General features: G+C 42.9%; 1 protein-coding gene across 1 annotated transcript in view; it reads right to left on the minus strand.

Annotated features, from left to right (window-relative positions):
- INPP5F (inositol polyphosphate-5-phosphatase F) overlaps window positions 1-22,082 on the minus strand; it is a 161,145-nt gene that overhangs the window by 95,954 nt on the left and 43,109 nt on the right. The window contains exon 3 of the mRNA XM_063434243.1: window positions 5,799-5,935. Coding sequence (XP_063290313.1) covers window positions 5,799-5,935 — 137 coding nt within the window. The remainder of the gene's footprint in view (window positions 1-5,798; window positions 5,936-22,082) is intronic.

Here is a 22,082-nt window from a genome sequence, read left to right on the forward strand (position 1 = left end):
CCCTGATCTTACATCACATCCGGAGCAACATATGTAAAAATCACATGAATCCATCCAGGGGTTAAAAAGTTAGGTGAGGTCCCTTTATTATCCCTTGCCAGCATGGCTTTACCTGGTCTGGCAGTGTTCCTGGGACAACGCCCTGCTGGAGAACAATGGAGCTGGGGGAGGGGAAGAGCCTCACCTTCCCAGGGATTCAAAGGGGAAGAAAAAGTGTCAAAAAGTTTCCATGTGTCCATATACTGTTTTTAAAAAGGGCCAGCACTGTACAATAAAAGTCCATAAGCCCAAATGCAGTTCTTAAAGGATCAGCACAGTATAATAGTAGTCCATGAGTCCCAACTCAGTCCCTTAAAGGGCAATATCTCCCAGGGGCCATAGTCGCAGGGCAGGAGGCTAGCAACCAGGCTTCTCCAGTTCACAGTGGCGAGGTTGGTTCCGCCACAACATATAATAGTGGGGAGAGCGGGCAGCCCTGTCGAGTTCCATTTAGGATATTAAACCATTCAGATCGAATATCTCTTCCCACTATTCTGGCGGATGGATTCAAGTAGAGTGCTCCCATTGCTCCCATAAACCAGCCTTCGAAACCAAACTGTGTCATAGATCGCTTCAGAAAGTCCCAGCCAAACCTGTCGAAGGCTTTCTCGGCATCTACCAACAGGGTTAGCAGGGACGTCTTTGTTGTCCCAGCCCAGTCCAGTATCTCTAATATTCTGAGAGTGTTGTTACTTGAATGTATCCCTGCCACGAAGCCTATCTGATCTATATGGATAATTGATGGAAGCACCCTTTGTAACCTATCCGCCAATATGGCCGAATAGAGTTTAACATCTATATTTATCAGCGATATAGGGCGATAGTTGGAAATGTTGTAGATTTGCCCGGTTTCAAAATTGGGCTAATATGAGCTCTTAAAAAATCCGTCGAAGCATGCCCCTTTATTAAGATTTCATTAAAAGTATCTGTTAGTGCGGGGATAATTTTTTTTTTTTTTTTTAATTTTATAGAACTGGTTGTAATATCCATCCGGTCCTGGAGCTTTTTTATTTACCAGATTGTTTATTGCTCGTTCTACTTCTATCGTGGTGAAAATCTTGTTTATTTAATTTCTTTGTTTGTTCCTGCGAAATTTTTGGCAGCTTTATATTTGATAAATAATTTTCCAGAGCATCTGTTGAGGGCTTTAAATTGAAATGATATAGTTTTGCATAGAAACCTTTAAAAGTCTCAGCAATATCTTCAGGCCTTATAATATTCTTACCATTCTCTATTAAGTTAAAGATTTTCCTTTCCACGTTTTGTTTTTTCAATCTGTTTGTTAGCATGGAATCAACTTTATTGTTCTTATAGTAAAATTTAATTTGTAATTTCTTTAAATTCCGTTGTATTCTATCCTCAATATGCTTGTTTATTTTCCAGGGAAGTATTAATCTTATTTAAACTTGGTGGGTTATAAAACGCGATGTATAGGTCTGATAGTTTAGGATCATTACTGCTTTTCTGCTGGCTGGCTAGCTTTATCCAATAGCCTCTTATGACTGTTTTGAAAGAGCACCATAAGCAATCTTTAGATATATCCTCCGTTGAATTTTCTCTAAAAAATAGATCAGTGAGTTTGGCAATATATTCTATATTCGTCTTTTTTTTCAAGAGCATGTCGTCCAATCTCCAAATTGGTGGGATTTTATTATTCACTTCTGATACTTCAGCAATTACTAGATCATGATCTGACCAGGTGTTCTTTTTAATTATAATTGAGTGTACGGCCTTAGAGAAATTGATATCTCCCATAATCATATGGAATTATGAGGAATAGATCGGTGAGTTACATCTTTATCATTAGGATGGGCTAGCCTCCAGCAGTCATATAATTCATGTTTTTTAAGTACTCTGTTCATCTCTGCAGCCTGTTTTACCAACTTTTTATCAATTAGTTGGTTAAAACCCAAATGTTTATCCATTGTAGGATCAAGTATACAGTTAAAGTCTCCTGCTATTACCAATTTCCCTTTTTTCCCCTGCTCTATTAGCCTTAAAATCTTTATCAACACCTTAATTGGTTGTACATTTGGCAAATACACATTTACTAATGTATATATTACCCCGTTTAACAGACCAACTAATATAATAAATCTTCCCTCGGGGTCCAGATACTGATAATGGCAATCAAAGTTAGCCTCTTTAGAAAAAATAATAGCTACTCCACATTTTTTTTTCCCGGCAGGGAAGCCGCATATAAAAGCGGGAAGTTTTTGTAGTGCCATAACTGTTTAGTATTGAGTAACCAATGAGTTTATTGGACAAATCCCACCTTAATATTCTCCCTAATCAAGGTATCGTATAAAAAAAAACCTCTTTTCACATGAGAGTTTAAACCTTCAATCTAACCATATCCCAATCTCCATCTTGACCATTCTGAGAACAAAGCCCAAATCAATAAGACAAACTTCAGACATTCACTAACAACCAACCCATTCATACTAAAACCTATTGTAATCCAAGACCTGGGTACCATTCTAGAACCCTCGGGGAGGAGCACAGCATCTCATAGAGAGGACAACTCCGAGTCACCCATCGTAATTTTCACATTATCTCTCATTGCGAAGAGAGAAAAAAATAAATAAATAAATAAACTGGAAGGAAGGAGAGAGTGAGACAAAAAAAATAACAAAAAAATTATATATATACAGTATATATATATATAAAATATTTAACCAAATGTATAACTATTTAGACCATTTGATTTAACCAATTCTAATTATTACATATGTGTTGTTAGTGTTTGATCATTCTTATGATTTAATTTCCTTTACTTCACAAGTTTCCTTTTACACCATGTTTAACCCCTTAAGGACCAAACTTCTGGAATAAAAGGGAATCATGACGTGTCACACATGTCATGTGTCCTTAAGGGGTTAAACAATCACATTTCTTTCATTATTTCCATCAAAAAACACAAAAAACAAAATTTCCCTGTGTTACACTTCTAACGTCTTTTTTCCAAACTTTTGTGATTTTCCAATCCTTATTTTATATCAGCATGACACTATTCGCAGTCAAGCTTAATGAAATTGTAAATGTGCAATCAATTTTAACCTTTAAACATAGTATAAGTCGGTATAGAGGTAAAATACACCCTCCTCTTTCAAAATTGAATTTGTGAAAATCCTAATATTCGTGTTAGTAACTTCCCTTATAATTATATATATATACACACTATTTAAAATATTTTTACCATTTGTGGCTATTTAACCCCTTTGTTTTAAACTACTTCTAATTATTACATACGTGTTATTTTTTGTGTTTAATCTTTCTTAAAATTCAGTTTCCCTTTACTTCACTAATTTCCCTTTACACCATATTGAAAGCTATAAATTCCCTTCATTCTTTCCTTCTAGAAACAAATTACCTTTCCTAAGTTATATTTCTAATTATTTTTCCAACCTTAATTAATACCCTTATAATTTCTTAATCCTTGTATTGTATCACCGTGCAGCTTATTTTCTCCCTTTTCCTGTGTTTTCAAACCAATTACACCTAATCTTCTCATTGCTTTCAATCATCTCTATGAGTAAAAAATGCTTTGGTAAGGGATCTAATTTATAAATAACTCAGATCTTCAATGGACAAATATGACTGGAATTAGGAAGTTTTATTAATTATAGTTTGACTTGCCTTGCTTTTCTAGCAGGTATGTTTTGGTATTTATACTGTGTGGCAGAACCAGCCACCTATTTGTATTAGAGACTGTTCTGTTCATAGTTGTGGCTCATCTGATACAACAATTGGGGTCCCCCGAACAGACTGGAGCTACATTGCTAGTATACCGAACCATTGACCGAACAGTTGGACCACCCAGGGGAGTTGTGTGCCTCCAATTGACCTTATTCACACCTAGAAATCACAAGGTTCTAGGCAGTCGTCGTTCGGATGACCGAACACATGATGGCTGCCATCTTTGCCCACGAACACAGACAGCAGTGTTTGGTCCTCGAGTGCATGGAACTATAATCGGACACTCAATGGCGCGAACACCGCTGAACTACCACCACTTCTCGTGTTCGGTTCAGTTTACCTGGAAAGAGCGGCATTCGTATGAAACAAACTATCGAACAAGGGGCACATAATCCCTTGCTACACGAATGGTTTCATTAGTTATTTTCTATGTTTTATACTCCCGTAAGAAGACCGGTCAAAGCCTAGTAATCTCTGGAACGGTTCTGGGGCTTCACCTCGTGGCTGACCAGTATGAACTTTACTCCAATAGCATTCCGAAACCACCAGACGGATCGGAGGGATATTTTGACAAAATGGGCGCTCAGATCCCAGCTATGCGACAAAGTTTGGGGAGTTCGGAAGTATTAAAATGTATTTCTTACCATTTATAAATATTGTATGTTTTCTGTACCTGGGAGATTATGTAATCAAAGAGTTGTTCTTAATCATCCCCCTGGTACAGAGGAGGAGTTTGGGAAATGTTTATTTGTTGCATGTCTCCACTCAGGTCCAACCGTAAATGAAGAAACCCCTTGCATGGGGAGCTGCATAAATGCCAGCTGTGGCTGAATACAAATCAGCTGACTCCCAGAACGGTGTATCATCCGGTTACTGGGGAAATTGGGATTTTATTGCTACCCTGCGCTTCTTTTGGATGTTCTACAGTGTACCAGCGAAGATATGGATTTTAATATTGCAGCTCCGCTACATACTGCTTGAGAGGTTTGACATTTTAGCAGATTTGAATAAATATATTAAACCTTTTGTGTGTGAATTTTCTGAATGCTCGGTTTTGAAATACTGCAGCATGTGGGGCAGGAAGGTGAACTCATTACAAAAGGTTAGCAAGCATTAGCAATAGTGACAGCATTATGACAAAGTTAGTGTCACAAAAAACAGCTTCTATGGAAAGGAGGCAAAGAGATATGTCAACATTGACAAATAGATGACTTATAGTTTCCCAAACAATGTGGCAAAGGTACACACACGTGGAGCACTGCTGTATTTTGGAGAACCAGCAGGATACAAATCTGAGGTTTCTGAAGGCACACACGGTCTGTGAAATTTGCCTTCGAATAAAAATCCCCTATAACATGTCTTAAGGGGACACTATAGTCACCAGAGCAACTACAGCCTAATGTGAGTATAATCATTGCCTTCAGGCATTTTCAGATTAAAGGCAGAGTTTACATTGCCCCCTAGGGACACCACCAAGTGGCCAGTTGCAGTGCTTCCTGGCTCAGTGCTGCACAGTAAGCACCACTGCCATTCAGCGTCTCCACGCTCTGCATGAAGACACTGAATTTTCCTCAAAGAGGTGCATTGATTCAATGAGGTTCTGATTGGCCAAAACAGCATTTGACCCCGCCTCCTTGCCGATTTCAGCCAATCCAATGTTTTCCCTATGGGAAAACATTGGATTGGTTAAAAATTGGAAATGCTGATGATGTCACCAAGAAGGCGGTTCAGTGGCAGTCCCAGCATCGGCAGACCCGCGCGGCGCTGGAAATAAAAGGGGCGTATTAACATTTTCTAAGGGGACTAAGCCACCTTAATGGTGGATTAAACACTATAGGGTTTAGGAATACATGTTTTGTGTTCCTGACCCTATAGTGGTCCTTTAAACATTTTTCAAGCGATGCACTGTTTTTTTTATTTATATTAAAGATTTAGTCTGAGAATTTACATTTTTTAGTTTTTACCACCCTCTGAATCTAAGCATCAACAAGAACACTCTAAATGTAAAAATAAATAATATTTAAACTAGTATTGCTGATGGATAGAATTTGCATTCTTGCCTCTAGTTCCAGATCCTCAGGCTCAGTGCTGGAGAGGGGTAAGACCGCAATCTTTGTAATTTTATAAATTTCATGTCCGTCTGGCAGTTTACCAATCAGAGATTTCTGTCGAATGAGCAGAAGCCACCATGGGAGGTCTGAGAGGAAGAAAAGAAATAAAAAATAATAATAAATGGAAACGTTAATGAGAACAAATTAAAATAAACAATTTAAATGCTGTAAAAAAGGATTCTGACTCAACAGTGATTGTCAAAATAAATCCTAATTCATGGCCCCTTGCTGCTACGTACTATGGCATTAAAGCCATTTACATTATTTCATTCTGCACTTCTGTGCATTGTAATCAATCACAGGGTAAAACTATTATTCTTAGCGGATCTTACACTCCTGACCAGAACCACCTGGGGAAACACAAGGTATTTACTAAATAGGGAATCAAGGTGAGCTTAAAGGGGCATTGTAAACTCAAGGCAGCTCAGCTATTTAGGTGAATACTTCATAATTAGGGATCGACCGATATTGATTTTTTTTTTTAGAGCCGATACCGATAATCTGTGAACTTTCAGGCCGAAAGCCGATAACTTGCCGATATTCTGTACATTTACCATTTTGAAAAAATAAACAATTTCTTAAGGTAAATGCACAAAGTATACGTGCCACATGTAGTGGATGCAGTGTGTTTAGACATGGGGAGCTGTGTGTGTTTGTGTAGTGTGTGTATATAATGAATGCAGGGTGTGTGTGTAGTGTGTGTATATAATGAATGCAGGGTGTGTTTGTGTAGTGTGTGTATATAATGAATGCAGGGTGTGTTTGTGTAGTGTGTGTATATAATGAATGCAGTGTGTGTTTGTGTAGTGTGTGTATATAATGAATGCAGGGTGTGTTTGTGTAGTGTGTGTATATAATGAATGCAGGGTGTGTTTGTGTAGTGTGTGTATATAATGAATGCAGGGTGTGTTTGTGTAGTGTGTATATAATGAATGCAGGGTGTGTTTGTGTAGTGTGTGTATATAATGAATGCAGGGTGTGTTTGTGTAGTGTGTGTATATAATGAATGCAGGGTGTGTTTGTGTAGTGTGTGTATATAATGAATGCAGGGTGTGTTTGTGTAGTGTGTGTATATAATGAATGCAGGGTGTGTTTGTGTAGTGTGTGTATATAACGAATGCAGGGTGTGTTTGTGTAGTGTGTGTATATAACGAATGCAGGGTGTGTTTGTGTAGTGTGTGTATATAATGAATGCGGTGTGTGTGTAGTGTGTGTATATAATGAATGCAGGGTGTGTTTGTGTAGCGTGTGTATATAATGAATGCAGGGTGTGTTTGTGTAGCGTGTGTATATAATGAATGCAGGGTGTGTTTGTGTAGCGTGTGTATATAATGAATGCAGGGTGTGTTTGTGTAGCGTGTGTATATAATGAATGCAGGGTGTGTTTGTGTAGCGTGTGTATATAATGAATGCAGGGTGTGTTTGTGTAGCGTGTGTATATAATGAATGCAGGGTGTGTTTGTGTAGCGTGTGTATATAATGAATGCAGGGTGTGTTTGTGTAGTGTGTGTATATAATGAATGCAGGGTGTGTTTGTGTAGTGTGTGTATATAATGAATGCAGGGTGTGTTTGTGTAGTGTGTGTATATAATGAATGCAGGGTGTGTTTGTGTAGTGTGTGTATATAATGAATGCAGGGTGTGTTTGTGTAGTGTGTGTATATAATGAATGCAGGGTGTGTTTGTGTAGTGTGGGTATATAATGAATGCAGGGTGTGTGTGTGTAGTGTGTGTATATAATGAATGCAGGGTGTGTTTGTGTAGTGTGTGTATATAATGAATGCAGGGTGTGTTTGTGTAGTGTGTGTATATAATGAATGCAGGGTGTGTTTGTGTAGTGTGTGTATATAATGAATGCAGGGTGTGTTTGTGTAGTGTGTGTATATAATGAATGCAGGGTGTGTAGTGTAGTGTGTATCCGTAATCATTGTTTAGTAGTTAAATCCCAAAGTCTGAAAATATTTGTATGCCTGCTAGTGAAGGAGCTTGGCTACAATATAAATGAGGGTCCCTATGTAAATAAACCAGTTTTGAAACAGTTGGCCAATGATATACTTAGGTTATGTTGGACAGCATAGTTAAAGGTACACTCTAGTCCCCAGAACAACTACAGCTTATTGTATTTGGTCTGTTGAGTAGAATCATTCCCTTCAGGCTTCCTGCAGTAAACACTATCTTTTCAGAGAAAATGCAGTGTTTACATTACAGCCTAGTAGACTTCTCTGGCCACTCCTCAGATGGCTGCCTGATGTGCTTCCTGGGGCAGTGCTGCCATTCATTGTCTCCACCCTCTGCATGGAGACACTGAACTTTCCTCATAGAGATGCATTGATTCAATTCATCTCTATGAGGAGATGCTGATTGGCCAGGGCTGTGTTTGACTTGTGCTGGCTCTGCCCCTGATCTGCCTCCTTGACAAGTTTAGCCAATCCAATGTTAAAGCATTGTGATTGGCTCAGAACACAACTTCTGATGATGTCAGCCAAGCAGGCAGATCAGGGACAGAGCCATCAGCAGCAGATACGATTTTTCTATATTTAAGAGGTCTAGATAGTGTTTAACACTATAGAGTCAGGAATACAGGTTTCTGTTCCTTACCCTATAGCAGGGCTGTCCAACCTGCTGCCCCCCAGATGTTATGAACTACAATATCCAGGATACCCTGGCTATCCTTTTCATTGAAAGAATCATGGGAGTTGTAGTTCAGCAACATCTGGGGGGCTGCAGGTTGGACAGCCCTGCCCTATAGTGTTCCTTTAATAGAAATGGTCTATTTTCTCCTATATCCATCTACAACTGAACCAACAGAGGTGGAATTACGTCAGCATCAGGATTCCTCTTCATTTAAAAAAATAATAATAATAATTTTTTATTTATATATATATATGTAGCGGAGTAGAGGTATGATCCAAGGTAGCTCCGCTGGTAGACAGGAACAGCAATCCAAGACAGGTATCAAACGGGAAGCGTAGTCACAATCCCTTCCCTCCAAGAACTAGACGACACATAGCTTGGAGGTCAACTGTCAGCTTTATTCACACAATTTCTTTTATGGCTTTTTCCCATGCAAGGGAGGTAACTCAAAACAACCAATCACCTCACAATCACCTCCCCTCCCTCTCCTCCCCTTAGATTAGCAGGTAAATTCATTAGTGGGAACCGAGTTTTCCCCAGTTTTTGAATGTCCCCTAAATACGGGGGGTACGATGACAATTGAGGGGTCCCCTGGTAGGTCTGCTCTGGGTGAGTAACATATTCAAATTTCACCCAGATCAGACCAGGGGTTCGGGAGTTACAGACATTTAAAGATTTGACCGACTGCAGGGACACAGTAGCCGAAAACAGCTCCATAGATTCTGGCCCTGTAGTCGGTCTATTTCACTGACTAGAAAGTGCCGAACATCTCAGCCATCCGACCCCAATCTTCCGTTCGGATGAATCCCCTAGTCTGGGGAATCCAAACTACCGAACGGCGGGCCGTTCGGCAGTTTGAATCATACGGTTTGGCGATCCTGGAGGTCTGAGCGGTGTCTGGTTAGTCGAGCGTCCGATTTTAGTTCCAGACGCTCGACGACCAAACACCGCTGTTCGGCAGTTAAGATGGCCGCCGCCACGTGGAGATTAGGCGAACGGCGGCCACCCACAACCCCAATAACGATATGTGTAACTTTGTTTCCTTCTTAATAGGAGACACACGACCACAGCAGGGTGGTCTGGCATTCGGTACTTTTAATCGGTTCCCGAACCGGGTAAGTATATCGGGCTCGGGAACCGATTACATTAACATGCTGGTACAATATACATTATGTGCATTGACATATAGAGCTACGGATAAATACATTGTAAATAATAGTCTCTGGTGGCTGCTTCTGCCACAATGCTCCCCCAGAACCAAGCCAGCATACACAGTCTGATCCCAACGGATCGGCTTGGGGATGTCTGGAGGAGTACCTACAGATCACTTGTCTAGTTCCGTTTGTCGGGATAACCCGTCAGCATTTCCATTGAGCTTCCCCGGGCGATATTGGATATTGAAATCAAAGGGCTGAAGCGCTAAGCTCCAGCGCAGCAGCCTGGCATTGTCTCCTGACACCCGGTTCAGCCAGACCAACGGGTTGTGATCTGTGAGCAGGGAGAATGTTTGTCCATACAAATAGGGCTGTAGTTTCTTGAGGGCCCACACCACGGCAAGGCATTCCTTTTCGATGGCGGCGTAGCTTACTTCTCTGGGTAAAAGTTTTCGGCTGAGGTAAGCTACGGGGTGTTCACCGCCATCGGCTCCGATCTGGCTCAGTACTGCTCCCAATCCGAACATTGAAGCGTCTGTATGGACGAGAAAGCGTTTAGTCGGATCGGGAGCAGCCAACACAGGGGCATTAACAAGGGCATTTTTTAGGAGTTGGAAGGCCTGTTCACACTCTGGGGCCCATACTACTAATTTGGGAAGGTTCTTGCGGGTTAAGTCGGTAAGGGGCTTGGCTAGGGCGCTGTAGTTAGGTACAAACTTTCGGTAATACCCTGCCGTCCCCAAAAAGGCTAGTACCTGGGTTTTAGTGCGGGGGGTTGGCCATTTAGCTACGGCCTCTATTTTGGCTGGTTCGGGTTTTTGGTGGCCGCTGCCTACTCGGTGTCCGAGGTATTGGACCTCGGCCATCCCTATATGGCATTTACTGGGCTTGAGGGTCAGTCCGGCTTCCCGGATGCGGTCTAGTACTGCTCCGATATGGTCTAGATGATCGGCCCAGGAGTAACTAAAGATGGCTATGTCGTCTAGATAGGCGCAAGCGTACTCCTGAAACCCGTCCAATAGTCGGTCCACCATCCTCTGGAAGGTGGCCGGGGCGTTCTTCATCCCAAATGGCATGACCCGGAATTGGTACAGGCCAAATGGGGTGACGAAGGCCGACTTGGGAATAGCGTCCTCGGCTAGAGGAATTTGCCAATATCCTTTACAAAGATCAATTGTGGTTAAGTATTTCCCCCTAGCCATTTTGTCTAATAGCTCGTCTATCCGGGGCATGGGATAGGCATCGGATATGGTTTTATCATTGAGCCTTCGGTAATCTACACAGAAGCGGGTAGTTCCATCCCGCTTCGGCACGAGGACTACGGGGGATGCCCAGGGGCTATCCGAATGCTCAATTACCCCTAACTGCAACATTTCCTTCAGTTCCTTGTACATGTTCCCCCTCACTGCTTCGGGAATGCGGTAGGGCGGTTGCCGGAGTGGGATCGGATCTAGGGTTTCTACCCGATGGGTAGCTAACGGGGTGTATCCCGGGAGGTTGGAAAAAGTGGCTCCTTTTTCCCTAATTAGACTTTGGGCCTGAGCTTTTTCCTGGGGATTCAAGCGGTCTCCTAATTGTACGGCTGCGAGATCCTCTTGTAGCGTTCCTCGGGCCAGCATGTCAGGGAGGGGGAGGTTATCGGTGTCCTCCGCAGCCGAGGCGCAGATGGCGGATACTTCCGCTGTGCGCTCGTGGTAGGGTTTCAGCATGTTCACATGGAACATGCGTCTGTCCCCGGTCCCGGCGCAGGGGCCGATTATATAGGTGGTATCGCAGACCTGCTCTACCACCTGGAATGGGCCCCGCCAGGAAGCCTGTAGCTTGTCAGTAGGGACGGGGCGTAGGACTAGTACTTTCTGGCCGACCTGAAAGCTGCGGTCCCTGGCTCCCTTATCATACCATTGGCGCTGGCGTGTCTGGGCTGCCTGGAGGTTGTTGCGCACAGCCCGGGTCAATTCCTCCAGGCGGTTCCGAAACTCCAACACATAGGGTACGATAGGGGTGCCGTCAATGGTCGTTCCCCCCTCCCAGTGTTCCCTTATTAGGTCTAGGGGTCCCCTTACCCTCCTTCCGAACAACAGTTCGAAGGGAGAGAACCCAGTGGACTCTTGGGGCACCTCTCGGTAGGCGAACAGGAGATGGGGTAAGAACCGCTCCCAGTTCTTCTGGGTGGCTACGAACGTGCGGATCATTTGTTTTAAGGTCCCATTAAACCGTTCGCAGAGGCCATTGGACTGGGGGTGGTATGGGGAATTAAGGATAGCTCGGACCCCGCATACTTTCCAAAGCTGTTGCGTGACCTCGGCCGTGAATTGGGTACCCTGATCCGAAATGATCTCCCGGGGGATCCCCATACGGGTAAATATACGCATGAGGGCGTCTACTATGGTCTCCGCATGTACATTCGTCAGGGCTACTGCTTCGGGGTATCTAGTGGCATAGTCTACCACGGTCAATATGTATTTCTTGCCAGACGGGCTTTTTTGTCTCAGCGGTCCAATAATGTCTACCGCTACCCGGCTAAAGGGTTCTTCAATTATGGGCAGGGTGTGTAGTTTGGCCTTGTATCGGTCCCCCCGTTTTCCCACTCTCTGGCAGGTATCACAGGTATTACAGTACTGCTTAATATCCTGTGATATCCCTGGCCAGAAGAAGTTCTGCAGCAGCCGATGTTTGGTTCGGCTGATCCCAAGGTGTCCGGACATGGGAATGTCGTGGGCGATCCGCATTAACTCTAGTCTATACCTTCGAGGCACAATTAACTGTTTAATGGGTACAGGAATTGACCCGGCTACTACCTTTTCTGCATACCGGTATAATAACCCCTTATTCCAAGCATATCTCTCCCCCTCTCTGCCAGTCTGCTTTTTATCTATCCTGTCCTTGTAAACTTGTAGGGACAGGTCCAGGGCGACCTCGCTACCAAATTCTAATGGGGCAGCCCAGGGTAATACAGTGTGATCAGGGGGGTTTGTGCTTACCTGAGCCTCAGAGTCAAGGTGGGGTGCCGTGGTGCGAGCCTGTTGACGGGTGACGACCGGATAAGCTTCCTGTGGAGGAGGCCGGGTAACAAAAGCGGAAGTTAGCTCCCCCAAATCGTTCCCCAAAATCACATCGGCAGGTAGATCCTGCATCATCCCTACTTCAATTTGTCCTGCCCCCGCTCCCCAGTCCAAATGTAGTTTAGCAGTGGGTACCTTGTAGATAGCTCCCCCTGCCACTCGAACTGCAATACAGTCTCCAGTGAGATGGTTCGGGCCCACTAAATGGTTCCGTACCAGAGTGATGGTGGCCCCAGAATCTCTTAGCCCCTCCAGCCGCTTGCCCTCCACATGGACCACTTGCCGGTGGCCTTGGCGGTTGTCTGATGCCGCCTGGACCGGGTTTACCTCATGGAGGGTGCCCAAGGGTTCCTCCATTTGGGTAGAGGTGAAAGGTTGAGCCCAGGTCCTGCCCTGATAGCAGTGTACGGCGGCTCGGGGAGTGGTTGGTGGTCGTTGAGGGGTCCAGGCCGGTCTGGCCCGGTTTTGGGGACAGTCTCGTTGCATGTGACCCATCTGGTTACATGCATGGCACCGGATAGATGCCCGGTTGTTGTACCGGGGGGGTTGGGACTGGTATGTCCCCCCTGGTCGGGGCAGATTTACTGGGGTAAGCCGGGGAACAGCTGGCGTGGATTGCACTTTAATGGATAAATGCTGTTCCCGCCGGGAGTCCTGATGCTCATCTGCTAGTTGAGCGGCCTCGTGCAGAGTACGGGGCTTACGGTCTCTTACCCAGATCCGTAGCTCTGGGGACAAACGTTCGTAGAACTGTTCCAGCATCATCAACTGCCGGATCTCTTGGGCCGTGACGGCTTTGGCTGCCTCAAGCCACCCGTTAGCTGCCCGTTGTAGGCGGTGTGCAAATTCTGCATGTGAGTCTTTTCCTGATTTGGGTAAGTTCCGGAACTGTGTTCGGTATGCTTCAGGTGTAATGGCATACCGTGCGAGCAAGGTTTGTTTTACCTTCTGATAGTCTCGGATATCCTCTGCCGGCATAGCTCGGTAGGCATCTGCTGCGCGGCCGGATAGGTTACCCGCTAGCACTGGCACTTGGTCTTCAGTGCTAATGGCATGCAGCTGGCACAAAAGTTCAAAGTTCTGTAAATAGCCATCAATGTCCCCCTCGGTATCATTAAATGCTTTGAATACCTGGTACGGTATTTTAGCTTTTGCTGGCGGGGTGGGGGCAGATGTTGCGCTTCCCTGCGTTGATCGCTGCAAAAAGAGGGCCTGTACATCGTTGTACACCTGGTCTGCTTTCTGCGCTGCCATGGCTGGTGAGAATAGAGCCATCCTGGCCCTATATTCCCTGGTAAACTCAGTTTCTTCCCCCTCCCTTGGAGGTGCTGCAGCAGCTGCGACTCTGTCTCCTTCCATGAGTTCTGCGATTAGGATAGCCTTTGTTTTGTTGCCTGCTATCCTCCCTCTCGCTTCCAGTAATTCTTTTAGCGTGTCCCGTTTCAAGAGGGTATAATCCGTTTCCATTCAGTCCTTTTTAATTCCTGCTGAATGCCTCTTGCTGTGTAGTACGATCCCGTCGCTTGCCACCAATTGTAGCGGAGTAGAGGTATGATCCAAGGTAGCTCCGCTGGTAGACAGGAACAGCAATCCAAGACAGGTATCAAACGGGTAGCGTAGTCACAATCCCTTCCCTCCAAGAACTAGACGACACATAGCTTGGAGGTCAACTGTCAGCTTTATTCACACAATTTCTTTTATGGCTTTTTCCCATGCAAGGGAGGTAACTCAAAACAACCAATCACCTCACAATCACCTCCCCTCCCTCTCCTCCCCTTAGATTAGCAGGTAAATTCATTAGTGGGAACCGAGTTTTCCCCAGTTTCTGAATGTCCCCTAAATACGGGGGGTACGATGACAATTGAGGGGTCCCCTGGTAGGTCTGCTCTGGGTGAGTAACATATTCAAATTTCACCCAGATCAGACCAGGGGTTCGGGAGTTACAGACATTTAAAGATTTGACCGACTGCAGGGACACAGTAGCCGAAAACAGCTCCATAGATTCTGGCCCTGTAGTCGGTCTATTTCACTGACTAGAAAGTGCCGAACATCTCAGCCATCCGACCCCAATCTTCCGTTCGGATGAATCCCCTAGTCTGGGGAATCCAAACTACCGAACGGCGGGCCGTTCGGCAGTTTGAATCATACGGTTTGGCGATCCTGGAGGTCTGAGCGGTGTCTGGTTAGTCGAGCGTCCGATTTTAGTTCCAGACGCCCGACGACCAAACACCGCTGTTCGGCAGTTAAGATGGCCGCCGCCACGTGGAGATTAGGCGAACGGCGGCCACCCACAACCCCAATAACGATATGTGTAACTTTGTTTCCTTCTTAATAGGAGACACACGACCACAGCAGGGTGGTCTGGCATTCGGTACTTTTAATCGGTTCCCGAACCGGGTAAGTATATCGGGCTCGGGAACCGATTACATTAACATGCTGGTACAATATACATTATGTGCATTGACATATAGAGCTACGGATAAATACATTGTAAATAATAGTCTCTGGTGGCTGCTTCTGCCACAATATATATACATATATATATATATAAATGTACACACACACACACACACACACACACACGTTATATATAAATACACTGAACAAAATTAAAAAACGCAACACTTTTGGTTTTGCCCCCATTTTTCATGAGCTGAACTCAAAGATCTAAGACTTTTTCTATGTACACAAAAGGCCTATTTCTCTCAAATATTGTTCACAAATCTGTCTAAATCTGTGTTAGTGAGCACTTCTTTGCCAAGATAATCCATCCACCTCACAGGTGTGGTATATCAAGATGTTGATTAGACTGCATGATTATTGCAAAGGTTTGCGTTTGGCTGGCCACAATAAAAGGTCACCACTAAAATGTGCAGTTTTAACACACAGCACAATGCCACAGATGTTGCAAGTTTTAAGGGAGCGTGAAATTGGCATGCTGACTGCAGGAATGACCACCGGAGCTGTTGCCCGTGAATTGCATGTTAATTTCTCTTTCATAAGCAGTCTCCAAAGGCGGCAGAGAATTTGGCAGTACATCCCACCGGCCTCTCAACCGCAGACCACATGTAACCACACCAGCCCAGGACCTCCACATCCAGCATCTTCACCTCCAAGATCATCTGAGACCAGCCACCCGGACAGCTGCTGCAACAATTGGTTTGCATAACGAAAGAATTTCTGCACAAACGGTCAGAAACCATCTCAGGGCTCATCTGCATGCTCATCGTCCTCATCGGGGTCTCGACCTGACTTCAGTTCGTAGTCATAACCGACTTGAGTGGGCAAATGCTAACATTCGATGGTGTCTGGCACTTTGGAGAGGTGTTCTCTTCAAGGATGAATCCCAGTTTTCACTGTACAGGGCAGATGGCGTCGTGTGGGTGAGCAGTTTGCTAATGTTAACGTTGTGGATCGAGGTTCATGGTGCCGGTGGGGTATGGTATGGGCAGGTGTATGTTATGGACAACGAACACAGGTGCATTTTATTGATGGCATTTTTAATGCACAGAGATACCGTGATAAGATCCTGAGGCCCATTGTTGTGCCATTCATCCACAACCATAAACTCATGTTGCAGCATGATAATGCACGGCCCCAAGTTGCAAGGATCTGTACACAATTCCTGGAAGCTAAAAACATTCCAGTTCTTGCATGGCCAGCATACTCACGGGACAGGTCACCCATTGAGCATGTTTGGGATGCTCTGGATCGGCGTTATATCCAGCAACTTCGCACAGCCATTGAAGAGGAGTGAACCAAAATTCCACAGGCAACAATCAACTACCTGAGCAACTCTATGCGAAGGAGATGTGTTGCACTGCGTGAGGCAAATGGTGTTCACACCAGATATTGACTGGTTTTCGGACAACCCCCCCAATACAGTAAACTGCACATTTTAGAGTGGCTTTTTACTATGGCCAGCCTTAGGCACACCTGTGCAATAATCATTCTGTCTAATCAGCATCTTGATATGACACACCTGTGAGGTGGATGGATTATCTTGGCAAAGGAGAAGTGCTCACTAAGATTTAGACGGATTCGTGAACAATATTTGAGAGAAATAGGCCTTTGTGTACATTGAAAGATCTTTGGGTTTAGCTCATAAAAAAAGGGAGCCAAAAAATTGTTGCATTTATAATTTTGTTCAGTGTATGTATATATGTATATATATATATATATATATATATATTTTTTTTTTTTTTTATTTTTATTTTTTTTTTGGGGGGGGGGGGGGGGGGATTAAAGAGAAATTATTTAACATACACAAAAAAATGGTAGGAGATCTCTTTTTCGGAGAACTATGTAAAGGTCTAATTCCCAGAGGTCTCAGGATCGAAAAGATTCCCGCTTTTGGTTGCGAAAATGAAACCTTTATTAAGAAATGGGATGAAGTCCTCTATAATTGTTCTCTACAATTAATAAATTTAATCATTCAACATTCAAAAGAAATTAAAGAAAAAGTAGAGAACGATATTAGAAAATTGGACGATGAACATCCCCTAGATATCCATAACACGGAAAATAAAGTAAAAAATGAGGAGATGTGCCAAAGGTTGCAGATTTTAGATAAAAAAATCTCACATTCCAAAAATAAAAAATACAAAAAGGGATAAAGAGGACAAAATAAGGAGATACCTTTTCAACTAAAAACACTCTTACAAAATAGTCTAAGAAAGAACTATAACGGGGATAGGACATATATATAACCAGCAGGAAGTTTTATAATCCGGGGAGAAATAACTTGAATGGGGCACCATTTAAACAGACACCCCTTAGAAATGGCTTCAATAACCAAAGTAGACATTTTGAAAATAAATCACCAAAACAAAGATATGGGGGAAAAAAAGATTGGTAGTGATAATGACGGGGTAACAAGGAGGAATTCCTCAGTTAACCCAAATGTGAGAGTGAATATTAGAGAGACTCCTCCCCCCACAAACCAAAGAATCCAAAAAGACAATACTCTCCCAGGATGTTCCCACTACATAAATAGAGATTGCCGACCGAAAGAACATCAGGCAACTAATCTAACAAATAGAGGTGATGTGTCACCAAATCACAAGAACTTTGGCCAAAGGACAAACATATAACAAGTTACTTCCAGCAAGAACCAATGGGATCAACCCAACAGGTTCTCAGCACTACAGATAGATTACGCTATAAACCGAGAAAGATCAAACACGGACCAGAGAATATACAAATAAACTTCCTGTCCAAAGAATCTGACAAACGATTTAGAAATCAAAGTGCTAAATCGTGGTCTTAAATTTGCACCCAATTGTAAATCTAATAATTTCGAACCTTTTATAGATCTACAAAAGTTTATTAGAAAATTAACAATAAAAAGACACTTTCTAAAATTTCCCATTATTAATCATACACCATCAGCTGATAACGAATCAAATAGATTAGATAGGTTTAGAGGTGTAAAGGGTCACATTTGGAAACCTTTTTTAATTTGGTACAAAAAGAACTAAATAAAATAAGCTTAGATAGGACAAATCCAAAGATGGGCATGACAAGAGAGGAATCCCTCTGCCTAAAAAGATTTGGCGGAAAGAGAGGATCTTGTCATCAAGGAAGCGGACGGGGGGGAGGGGGGGGAATAGTCATTATGACTACAGAATTTTACAAAACAGAGGCATATAGAATTTTGGGAGATAGAAATCATATATTGAAGTGACAATCCCACTGAGTCATTCAATAAAGTGTTTAAAGAATTTCTAGAGAAAGCACAATCACAAGGTGTTAGAACATCTAAAAATTTTAAATTCCTGTATAATTTTCATCCGGTTATCCCCATATTTTATTTTTTGCCAAAGATTCACAAATCACTTACCTCCCCACCTGGACGTCCCACCATCAGTGGAATTAATTCCATTACATCGGGTCTCTCAGCTTTTATAGATTCTGCTCTACAAACTTATGCACAGCATGCCACCTCTTACATAAAAGACACCAAAGCCATTTTGCAGGAACTTGACAATATAGAATGGAAAGACCATTACAGTTGGGCCACTTTAGACATTACCTTCTTGTACACAATTATAAAACAAAATGACGCAGATATTTCAGACCCATTCAAAGAATTTATCCTACAGGCTATTAGTTTCATTTTGGAACATAACTTTTTTATGTTCGACAATAGGCTCTTTCTACAACTGACAAGAAACACCATGGGGACCAGGTTCGCTCCCAGTTATGCCAATATCTACATGAGAAGGTGGAAGGAACTTGTGGTTTGGACAGAGCATGACTGGAGACGAGACCTGGTCCTCTGGCGGCGGTATATAGACGACATACTCATCATTTGGCAGGGTACTGAAAATTAATTTTTTGAATCACAATTTATACAATCTCAAATTTGTGTCTGAATGGAACAGAGACAGAATTCATTTTTTTGACGTCACCCTTTCGAGTAGAGGATCCGATGTGATTTCTAAAGGTTTCTTTAAAAAGACCGATGGAAACAGCTTTGTGCATAGACGAAGCTGTCACTATGATCCCTGGCTCCAAGGCATTGCCAAAAGTCAATTTATAAGGGTGCGTCGTTACTGTTCCAGATTCAAGGAGTTCCAAACCCAAGCATCAGTGGTAAAAAACAAAACAAACTTATTGCAAAGGGATATGACAAAAAAACATCTAGAGAAAGAACTAAAGGTTTTTGAAAATAAATAGAGGCAACTTGCTTCAGGATAAGCCAAAAAAAAAAAAAATGCGATGACAATAAAGCTACAAATAGGTTTGATCATGCTTTTAGTACAAAATGTTATACTGATCATAATTAAATTAAGAGGGCAATATCTAAATACTGGCCGATAATACGAGAGGATAACATTCTGGGATCCTCTCTTCCCGATTATCCCCCAATAATTTTCAGAAAATCAAAGAATCTCAAAAACAGTTTAGCTCCTAGATATAGTTTTAAAAATGCTAAACAGGATTTAATAAAAATGAATACAAATGCTGGTTTTAAAGGTTGCTTAACATGTAAAGCATGTAGAACGATAGGGAATACAAGAGACACTCAAAAAGACTTTGCCAGTACCAGCACTGGGAAAAAATACTTGATTAAGAGCACGATCAGTTGCCACACAGACTATGTGGTTTATTTACTACAGTGTCAATGCGGCAAACAATACATTGGGAAAAATAAAGAAAGCTTAAAATAAGACTCCTAGAACATCATAACTTTATCAGAAAAAAGATGACCAATCACTCAGTCCCAGTGCATTGTAACAACTGCCCCCATTTCAGTTTTAATAAACTGGTATGTTTGGGTATTGAACATATCGAACCACACTGGAGGTGAAAACAGGGGCCAAAAACTGGCACAGTGTGAGACCTTTTGGATCCACCAGTTATGCACTTTGGAGCCCAGAGGTCCCAATGTGCAGAGATAGATATTATTTGTTTTCTCTAATTTACATGGTTCTACAGTCACAATGTACATGGATCCTGTCCCTATATAATTTTTTGATTGAAATATATATATATTTTAATTTACATTGATTATTTTTACATTTATTTCCATTTTTATCATCATTATTTTATTATTTTTATATTATTTTTTTATTTTATTTTTTTAACTTTATTGTTTATTTTCATGTTTCATTTAATATCATTCTTATTTTTTTATTTTTATTTTCATATTTTTTTTGTACATTTTCAGTCTTATATTTTTATTTTCATTGAGTGAATGGAACGCACACGTCATTGAGTTGTGCCACCCAGCCGTCGCACCGGAAGTGACGCGTTAGTTTTGCCAAAAAACGGAAATCATTGAGAAAGACCTCGAATTTCAACTTAGATCAGCTAAGAACAACCACACAACGCCCATTGAACCACCAATGAGGAGGATACTGCCTATATTAAAGATGGACTCGGGGAGGGGGGGATTGTAATGCTTGTAATCTGCATTTGTTTTTATTGTGGCTACTATTACATTGCAGTAACTTTACATACCAGGAGGTCCGTGAGGAAGTCCTTATAGGACAAAACGCGTAGGACCTGGTATTATTTTATCATACAATTTTTAATAAAACAAATAATAGTAATATTTTTTTTCTACCTTTCCTGAGTCCGGCTCCAGTACCTTTGGCAGCAAGGAAGTGGATTTAGCCCCCCATAAATCGGGGGAGGCACCCTTGGGCGAGTTATTCTCGTCACTTTTTGCAGTAAACACGTTTTTTTCAGAGAAAACAACTCCACTGGCCACTCTTTAGATGGCTGTTAGAGGTGCTTCCTGGGGCAGTACTTCCTAGTGTGCAGCACTGTCATTCAGTGTCTCCACCCTCTGCATGCAGACACTGAACTTTCCTCATAGAGATACATTGATTCAATTTATCTTCATGAGGAGATGCTGATTGGCCAGGGCTATGTTGGACTTGTGCTGACTCTGCCCCTGATCTGCCTAGTTGACAGTCTCAGCCAATCCTATGGTGAAGTATTGTAATTTGCTCAGACCACCACTTCTGATGATGTCAGCAGACAGTCAGTTCAGAGGCAGAGCCAGCAGCTGCAGACTTAATGCAAGTAATATTTCACTATATTTAGGGAGGCAAGAAGGGGCCAGGGTGGTGGTTTTAACATAACAGGGTCAAAAATACATGATTGTGTTCCTGACCCTATAGTGCTCCTTTAAGCAAGAGTATGTGAAGAGTAGTTAGAGTTGCCACCTTTCTTGGAAAAAAATACCAGCCTTAATCATTTGTATACTTAGTTATGCGTGACATCACATGATGTAAATCACAAGGAGTGACATCAGAGAAAATAAATAAACTACTCACAGTTTGATTCTGCTGTATAGATGGATTGCTCCCAGTGTCTCAGTCTCACAAGTCACCTAGTGTCTGTGTCCCTATGAATGACAGTGTCAGTGTCCCCATGTCACCCAGTCCCCTAGTCTCCCAGTGTCCCCATTTCTCCCAGTGTCCCAATGTCTCAGTGTGTCCCCATGTCACTACTGGGGACACAGTGAGACATGGGGACAGACATTTAGGGAAACTGGGAGAAATTGGGACACTGATACACTAGGGACACAGACATTGGGAGACATGGGGACACTGAAACATTTGGGGACACAGACACGGGAACACAGACACAGGAAGACAATGGGAGACTAGAGGACACTGGCTGGGGGACAGACGTGGACATAGACATGGGGACACTGGGACACATGGGGACACTAGGCACACTGAGAGACATGGGACACAGACACTAGGGACACTGGCTGGGGGACATGGGGACATAGTGTCTCTGTGTCCAAATGTCTCAGTGTCCCCAAGTGTCTTCCAGTGTCCCCAAGTGTCTCAGTGTCCCCAAGTGTCTCAGTGTCCCCATGTGTCCCTACTGCCTTCCCCCCCCCCCCCCCCATCCCTC

This window comes from Pelobates fuscus, chromosome 10 (assembly GCF_036172605.1).
Source record: "Pelobates fuscus isolate aPelFus1 chromosome 10, aPelFus1.pri, whole genome shotgun sequence".
Classification (NCBI taxonomy): domain Eukaryota; kingdom Metazoa; phylum Chordata; class Amphibia; order Anura; family Pelobatidae; genus Pelobates; species Pelobates fuscus.